At 32.6% G+C, this 9,691-nt stretch overlaps 1 protein-coding gene across 1 annotated transcript; it reads right to left on the bottom strand.

Moving 5' to 3' along the window:
• Positions 1–672: 672 nt before the first annotated feature.
• LOC100805477 (probable RNA-dependent RNA polymerase 1) lies at positions 673–8,810 on the bottom strand. Its single transcript, XM_014778083.3, has 6 exons — positions 8,713–8,810; positions 8,513–8,595; positions 6,378–6,912; positions 3,751–5,621; positions 3,098–3,248; positions 673–1,987 (listed from the first exon to the last, which is right to left on the bottom strand). The coding sequence occupies exons 3-6, from the start codon at positions 6,888–6,890 to the stop codon at positions 1,115–1,117; spliced, it is 3,408 nt and encodes a 1,135-aa protein (XP_014633569.1). The 5' UTR covers positions 6,891–6,912; positions 8,513–8,595; positions 8,713–8,810; the 3' UTR covers positions 673–1,114.
• Positions 8,811–9,691: the final 881 nt, after the last annotated feature.

Genomic DNA, 9,691 nt, shown 5'->3' with positions numbered 1-9,691 from the left:
TGAGTGATTGAATCAAGCGATTTCGTCATCAAGAAAGGAAATATGCCTCTTGACCTTTTGTGGGTTCTCAAGTTACTAAAGAAAACACTTGATTTGGGGTTAATCTTAACAAAAATGTAAACAAACTAAAAGAAAAAACTGAATTCAAAAGAAAGCAACAAAATCGGCTAAGATAACTTGAAAGTAACTATAAAATAATTGCATTGATTGGTTGTTTTTGGTTGAACATCCTTACAAATGTTTCTAAAAAAACTATTTATTCTTGGAAAATCTAAACTAACTTAATCTAAATAGTGTTTATCTATGTTCGTACACAACTCCTTCATTTTCAACCGATTCATCTAGTTTATTCGTGTTTTGGCTAAGCAACCACGTGACGCATATCCCACGTTCCGCTTTTTCAAGAACCACTTCCTAGATCATGGGATCTTTACATTCGCCACTGATTTCATCCAAAATCTCATAATTTTAACCTCAATTCAAACTCTAATGCACGTACCTTTTGAGCTTCCTTTAATTTTTCAAAAAATTGGTCGAATTGTCTTTTATAATGGTCATATCTTATCATTTATCCGAAATAACAAACAACCCCCTTTTGGCTAAGTTTCCATCTCGATTCATTCGGCTAACTGAAAATATTTCTACTTGTAACATGATCTTTCTTGAGTTGGATTTCTTGAATTAAACATACATTAATTGAAAGAAGAATAAAAGATGAAATAGAATAGAAGAGGAGAATAACGCCACACTCTCAATCTTACTGAAGAAAGAAGAGATTAGCTTTGTATAGAATCTCCACAAAAGGTGTGAGGAACATTTGATCAAATCCAAGCTACCTCAAGAATCCTAAAGAGGAGCATAGCTCTAAATATTATAGGTTCTTCAGAGTTTGATTCAACTGTGATTTTTAAGTACATAAGCTTGTCCTATTTATATATAGGCAGAGGTGAAATTCTCTGGAACTTGAGTAAAGGAAATATAGCATATTCCTAATATCCCTGAATAGAGCTAGCAAAATGAATAAGAAAAAACTAGGAACATTATAATAATAAATATGTATTAGTCCATATGAAATCATATATATAAAGTAAATTAGTAATTTTTAGCTGCATATTCAATCGGTTAGATATTGCACTATCATCCACAATAAGAAGCAAAACAGTAATATGGGAAACAGTTTCAGTATTGTGCAAAGCTCCACTGTAAAAGTTCTCTGTCTGACTTTGTCCTTCTTTATCTGGATGAGAGTGTCATGCACACACCATGGGAAACTGAGGAAATGACCCCTGTTCAGCCCCTGATTGTAGGATCCCCAATACCTAGGATGATATGTAACAAGGTACCAAGCTGATGCTATTGCGTAGGCATCACGACCTTGAGAATTTGACTTGTTTACCATCACATTGAACCAGCTTCTAGTTTCCTTTCTTAGTGACATCACAGCATGATTAATTCCTTCCAAATCCTTTCTTTCATTGAAGGATTTTGACATTTTCAAGATGTTGCCACTGATTATTTCTGCTTCTGTCTCTATGCCATAGTAATCCATCAGGTTCCCCAACTTGAAATCATACATGTTCTTGTATTCACAAGCAGTAGCCGTGTACTTCTCAAAGCCATCAATCTCCATGTCGGGGTCATATGATTGCCTCGCCACTCTTCTAGTGAAGGTCTTATTGAGATTCTTGTGTTGTGCAACATTCCTCACCTCGCGATAAAGCTTCCCTATTATGCTATTTGATTGGTAACTTGGTTTGTCTGGCTTTTCCATGAAGTCCGGATACTCTTCCACGCGAAGATGTTGTGGAATTTCTGCTGGCACTCCAGATTTTGCAAAATCAACTGCAATTGAGTGTAGCTTTGCAAGCTCAGTACATGCAGGGCTCATTGCCTTTTCTGGATCTTTATCAGCAAAGACAGTGTGTGCACTTGCAACAATTCCTAGCCTGTCTTCAACTATGTAGTGAGCAAAATACTCCTGAACTTCCTGTAGCCAGGTAGTGATATGTCATTGCCAACAAATTGGAACATAAGAGAAAACTCTCAGAATGTGTTTAATTTCTATACAAACAGGACAAGAGTCAAATATTCACATGGTATATTGTGGTATTGTAGAGGCTTGTTTCACAAATCGAGAATTAGTCTAAAATAGTCATGCCATTTGTTCTTATAGACACATCATATGCCTCTCATTTATATTTGCCAATAACTAGTGACTATAGGATGATTTAGTTTAACTGATTAAGCATAAACAAAAGGTCTAAATATGTCTTTGATTCCTAATAAATATCTAATTTTTGTGTTTGATTCCTAATAAATTTTTACTTTGCATTGAGTTCCTAATAAAATAACACTTTTATTTTTTATCCTTGATATTTTGTTTTAGTTCCTGATAAATTAAAAAAAATTGTGTTTGCTTCCTAATAAATTAACAAATTTTGTTTTAGTCTCTGTATTAATAACAAATAAGAAATATTTATCATGGAGCAAACACAAAATTTGTTAATTTATTAGGGGCTAAAAATAAGTGTTAAGGACCAAAAATAAAATTATTTTATTAGAGACTCATCACAAAACAAAAATTTATTAGGGAGCAAATGCAAAATTGGATATTTATTAGGGATAAAAAAACATATTTAAGCCTAAACAAAATAAGAACAATTTCTCATGCATTCCATCATGTTTGTGGAAAAGAAGGAAGTAGTGCCCATACATATTTCTGCTTTGGATATCTTTACTTTTATTTTCATTCCACTACTTGACAACATTGCTTTGTGCTGAGCATCACTCATTAAAGCAAAAACAGATCTCTTCATCTAAAGTCAGTCACCTTTGCATATATGTAAATTTTTTATAAGAACAAGACATATTTTATATTGATTTTTTCTCTATTTATACATATCTTCCCTTATCTCTTATTTATAGCATTGTTAAGATAATCTCCAACTGTGAAAATACAGCATGGATTATCCTAACTAGGGGATGGAGTTATCTAGATAAACAATCTTTGTTTTTCTCATTTGAGGTAAATTTTATATGCCATCTCTTGATACCCTCCTATGAATTTGCTAGTACACTTGCATTTTTAAATCAATACCTGTAATGTAACATCATGATCCACATTCATAACTTGAGATGGTGCATGATCCATGGGATTTTCCTGATGAGGAGGAATAAGATCAGGGTCCCAACTGACAAAGTAGATATCTCCATCTAAGTCACTTCCTGAACATTCATTAGGATGTGGTCTACATGAAGAATCAAATGTAATCAGAAAACATCACACATATTAAAAATGTAACTCTTCCATCGCTTTGCCATGGTATATTGACCGAAAGAAAGACTTAGTAGATAATGAATTGGCCTACTATAAGGAATCCTCAAACAAGAGTCAAAATAAAATCCAAAGAATGTTATTGATTCCTTTCATTATAGAAATTCCTTTTTAATCACCAAAATACATTTAAAACCATTCCATCACCTGTAAGAGAAATTGAGGTTGCGATAAGTTAATTTTGGGCACATATTGTGCTTTATATGCTAATGTTATACCATGCTATCTACTTGATACCTTGTAATTTTCTCACCTGAAATTTAGGTACATTAAGTTATGTTGTTTACAAAATAAATGATTGAATGGATAGGTTATGTGTGGAATGCTATTCTGAAAGGAGTATGCACTCGAATCGATGTCTTCATGTGTGTGTAGTATTGAGAAATAGAAAATAGTAAAATGGAAATCTTACTTACCTTCTCCCCTTCTGTGGAAAAACAACACAGTCCACCATATGATGCAAGGAAGGTACATCCACTGCTCTTAAAATGCGCACATCTCCTGGGTGCAGACAGGGATTTTTTGCTACAACTACCTTTCCTTTAACAATATGCTTGCTCTTGTTTCCTCCATATCTGTTAGAAGAAAGAGAGGGCATAGCATGAATTTGTTTATTTCTTTGGTGAGCTATCTGCACAAATACCTCTCCATATTTTAATGTCCTAGTTTCATCTAAGCATCCTAAGAGTGCTCTTCCTTTCTTAACAAGTATCCTAGTTTTGAGCTGCAATTCCTGTAATTTTGATGCACACAATGTTTGCAACATCATGGAAAGAAATGGTTCCTTAGTTTGATGAAAGCCACAAATGAGCATTTCCCTTAAAATATTTGTAATCTCTCCTGTGAACATCAAATCTAATACCATCAGTGGCTTTGTTGATATCATTTTTAGTTGATTAAGAATCTCTCTTTGTTTCTTTCTGAAGACTCGATCCTTGACCCCGAGTGTGGACAAGAGGGTGATTATTTGTCGATTAAGGTAACAAGGTTTGTATTTGCTCCATGCCAAAACATCCAATTTTGTGTTTTCTGACTTGTACTTGAACATGCTCTTTCTTAAGGACAGTTTAGTTGATGAAGTAGGATCAATAGCAACAACACCTTTGTACCCCCCATATCTGATTTGAAATGCTGATGGAATATTATTATCCCTACAACCACATTTCTTAGCCACTTCTTGAGCCAATTCAGAAGATATCTTCCCAATGCCATCTGTGAAACAGTATTTGGTTTCACCTCTTCTTAATTCTATATCAGGAATAATTTCAATTTCATGTTCGCCAACACTTACTGTTTCCCTGGAAGAGCTGAATGATTGACCCAGCCTTGCTGCATATTTGGCCACATTTCTAATTTCATGAAACTCTCCCATCCACTTTCTTATATCAGATGCAGTAAGTCCAGTTCTTGATGCAAACATCCAGACAGAGTTATCCCGCAATTGACTCGGTGAGAAGGCAAGAAACTCAAACTTCTTATCACCAATTGCAATGCCATTTTTTAGTGTAGACAGTACCCTCTCGTGAAGCTTTGTTTCTCTGTCCACATCTGTAGACGATGAACGTGGCACTAGATCAGCTGAATGAAGTTTATCCATGTCCTCATCAACAAAAGAAACACGAAGGAAGTTATCAGTGTCTTCAGGATAGTTGCGCAAGACACGATTGGAAAGGTTCACTTCAGGACCACAGAAATATATCTTGGATGGAGTTACTTGTACTCTATGCACATAGACCAACCCATCATCTAAAGAAATAGCACTAGATAGTGGAACTAGACTATTTGTTGAGTATTTGTTATACTGTTTCTCCAACCATTGTGCAGGTTCATAGCAGCATTCTTTCATTTGATCTAATTTATGCAGGGCACTTTCTATGTATTCAAGCCTTACTCTTCTAGGATCAACTAGATGGAAAAGATTGATGTCAATTGCTAGCACAGGAAGACATCCATGCTGAATTAATGAGTTGATTTTGAACAATATTTTGTATGGCAAGTTGAAGCCTTCTGGAGGGATCACTATGGGGACAAATTTGAAGTTAGAAGAGAAACCAAGGTGTTTCTCAAGAGTAAAGATGCTGTCATCAACTTCACTATAATTACGATAATGCTGATTGAATTTTGGAACCTCAATACTTTGTGGAAGCTCAAAACATAGAGTGGAAGATTGTCCAATGCTACTTGATGGGGTGAAATCTACCCCTCGAAACCAATGGTTGTCACAAGCCTCCTTAAAATATTTGCTTTTGGAAACATCTTTCTCATAGATCATAGGAGCACCGCGTAACTAACAATTAGGAGAGAAAGTGGAAGAATAAGATTTCTTCTTTGTTGCTATCAAAATATTCAGTGTTCTTATAAACTAAGATATTCAAGTTTCCGTTACCAGAACAAGACTCATTCTAAGGTAATATAGGTTAGTGCTTATTAGTTTTGACTATAGCAGACAGCATTTTCTACATTTTTATGGATACTTTGTAGCACTATTTTATGCAAAAGCAGCACTTCTTCAAATAGAATCAATGTAAAGTGAGGAATATATACACGAGAGAGAAAAATATTTTGAAGTTGTCTATTTTAAACATTTTTCCCTTGTTAATCTTTTTCTCCTAAACTAGGTTTATTGGAATATTGTTTAAATAAAACCCAAGAGAAGGAGGAAAGCACAACTATGAGAAAAAAGTAGAGTATTATGAGCAATTTAATCATATTCTGTTTCACCACATAGATGCTAAGAAGTTATATTGTGAATTTATATGCTAGATATTAGAGATGTACAGGCTTTATAAATGAGAAATACAAGCGTACACAAGAACACATCTGTGAGCATATTCATACCTATTTAAGTTAAATCTGAAACTAGGTGATATGGTTACTTTTGCCGACCCTATTTGATATGATTATATAAAAGAATATATAAAATTATGATTTATGGATATGTACATGTTCTTGTTTCTTAAATCTGTTCATAAGGATTTGAACACCTAATTATTTTAAAATAAGAAACTAAGGGATCTGACAGTACATAGGTAAGAAAACTAACCTGAAAAAGGAGAAACTTCTTGGTTAAATCATCTGAATGGCGCAGCTCAATACGCGATATACTCTCAGAAGAAATCTGCAGCTTATAATCCATTGTCAAATAATTGAAAAATATATACATCTTTCTCAATCTTGACCCGAATTTAACTGAAACATTTGGATGTTCCCAGAGTACACTAAGTTTGTCCTTGGATGTTTGACATCCAAAGTGCACTACTATATCATCCATTCTGTGAGGAAAGTTCCTTGGCTTTGGAAAAATGTCATGATTTATTTCAGTAGCATTTAGAACATAGTCACTGTAAGATAGGTGCTGAGTAACTAAGAGCAAGATTGTTTCAACACTTTTTCTGTCTGTGAATTGAACATCAACATGTGTTGTAGGATCTCCTTTATGCTGCCAAACCTCTACAGCATGAACAGTTTGGTGGCCTGTATGTTTCTCCAAAAATTTCTTCACCTCTTCAGCTGACACATTAGATTGGAATCCATGCATTTGAATTGTCTTGGACATTGTGTTCAATTGATTATGTTTCCTGAAATTTATACGTGAATTTCAAATAAGTGCACAATTCCTTACTTTATAAGAAAAAACATGATTTACATTTGATCTTCAATGTGTAGATTACCTTGTAGAACAATTATAGAGAGTTTGATTACATTTACTTTGTGATATAAGCTACTTGTTTGGAATAAAAGAAGGAAAGAAAATGGAAAGGAATAATTGTTAGGATACATTAAGTTAATTCATAGAAATGGATATAAGCAGTGTGCTTTTTGACTAGTCTCAAGAACTGTATATGAAGCATCCTGTGCAGAATCCATATATCAAGGTAAAAGTGCTAACATTCAGTTGTATTTAGAGGTAAAGGTTTGTTAGAATGGTTTCAAAAGTATGGTTAATAATACAATTGATGGTCAGAGAGACCAAGTTCTTCAAAGAAATTATGCTAATTTTGTTAGTCACAACAATGAAAGAGCATGGTGGAAATCTATCTGTTTAACTTATGTTACATTTGTATTTTTATGTATATATCTATATTTGCTTCCCTTTAGGTTATGGTTGTCTCAAGTATGCATTGTATTTCATGGAGCTGGCAATTATCATTAATACCTTGTTTGAAAATTCAATAGTGTACTGTTAATTAATGACATTTTATTTGAAAATTTTCCTTGTAGAGAAGCATATCATTTTCAGCGTATCCCCTTTTGGAGAAGGTTAAAAATTATGGCATATTCATACAGAAGTAATTAGATTGATCATAGAAGAATCCTTACAATGAACAGTAAACATGCCAGAAAGACTGTTAAATTTTGAAATTCAGGAAACCATTTAGCATGCAACTAGATCACTATACAAAGTATTTTCATGTAATAATTACTAATTGACCATTTTATTATAGTTAACATGTTAGTTTCAAGAATATAATAAGTCTAGTCTAAAAAGAATTCTTTGCTTTGCTTGCTTGGTGGGGAAGAGACAGAATAGTGTTAGAACTCTCTAGTCTAACATGTTGGATTGGAAAAACCAGAAATACTAAAATAGGGACAAATTATATATCATTAATCATCAAGAAGACAAGAACTGACTTCTTCTAGCTGGAGCTGAGGGAGTTGTCATATTTCTTATCTTCAAAATAAAAAATAACCATTACTAAAATATAAAATCCATTCTCGGGTCTTAATTTCAATCCTATTGTCAATTTCAAAATAACATATTATTGGATTGAAAGATTAAAAAAATACCAAATATAGACAAATTATATCTACTGTTGCGTCTTGATTTCAATCCCGTTGTCAATTTCAACATGTATAGATGGACCATAATTATGCTATACGCAGATAACATATAAAAGTCCAAAGACCTTTATGGGAGAGGGTGTATACAAAATGTTAAATAAGTTTTCACCTAATAACTAAAGCTTTTAGTGAGTCTTATGCAATTGCAATGCATTGTGGTGAAAGATTTTATACTGACAATGTTTGCTACTTGAAATTAAATCTTAACATGTAGAGAAAGCAAGATATTTCATCATCAAATAGTTATACATAATTTTAAACAAGATATAGATGTTCAAACTTCAAATTCTAAGCACTTGTATTCTTACCTACAATAAGAGGTTTTAGAGCACTTACTTTTTAGGAAGTTTGTAGAATGTTTTACACAAAAGAGAACCAAACCACCAAAGAATAGCAAGAGGCAGCAGCAGCACTTACAACTGAAAACATGCAAGCATTTTCATAGCTTCAAAGTAATTAAAACAACAAAAATTGAAGCATAAAAAGGATGATCAATTAACCAACATGCAAGGAGAAAGAATACTCTTAAAGGAAACCTCTTTAGTTACACTCTAGCCAAATGCAGTTCGAGAAACCCAGGACATGCACAAAGGACCAAGAGGAAAGAGTGTCTGAATTGCACTAGACAATTGATGGACCTTTTTTTGTAGACATGGAATTTGAAATGGCTGCTTAACTTTATATGATTGTTGGAGTACATAAGTTTTACTGTTCAGAATATCAAGAAATGGTGGCAACTATTTTCTATTATATATGGAAACTTTTTATAATATATATATATATATATATATATATATATATATATATATATAAATTTAAAAATTTATAAAATAATCGTTTAATGATCACTGTTATTATTTTTCTAATTAATATTAGATTTATCACAACAACAATAATGTACTATTTTTTCTTAAATCGATAAATTTACATATTTTAAAATTCATGATATTTTCTCTTAATAACTATTTACATTTTCTTCTACTTCTTTATTTTGTTACTTTTTTTTTTAAATTCTCTTCTTAGTTTTCTTATATTTTTTTGTTTTTAATTCTTCGGTTTATCAGGAAAAAAATTCTGATTAACCCAGAGTTTCGAAGATAAGTAAAATCTAATAAAGAATTATTTCTGTTAAGGATCAAACTCGACTAATATCCAAATGCTTCAATCTTAATTTCAATACATTAATGGATTGTGTCTGATCACTTGATTTATTTATCTATTTTTTATTTTATAACTTTTATTTTCTTTTTCTTTTTCTTTTTTAAAAAATTCAACCCTTATATAGTTTTGTGTAAGTACGGAGGAATGTGTGCTTTGCCTTTTCCTCAATGGGAGGGCAAGTATAGAAACGAGGAAGCTCATTCTTTTCTTTACATTCTGCTATACCTAGGAAAAGTATTATTCAATGTATAAGAGATTGATACACATGATTATTCAATTATAAAGGAGAAATGATTCTTACACGTACTAGTAGTGTCCCTAACTAAAACAATAAATTATGTTGCATTTGTAGTT

The sequence above is a fragment of the Glycine max genome, chromosome 7 (genome assembly GCF_000004515.6).
Source record: "Glycine max cultivar Williams 82 chromosome 7, Glycine_max_v4.0, whole genome shotgun sequence".
In the NCBI taxonomy this organism is placed as follows: domain Eukaryota; kingdom Viridiplantae; phylum Streptophyta; class Magnoliopsida; order Fabales; family Fabaceae; genus Glycine; species Glycine max.
Note: the sequence above shows the minus strand (reverse complement) of the source record. Positions and strands in the feature narration are given on the sequence as shown.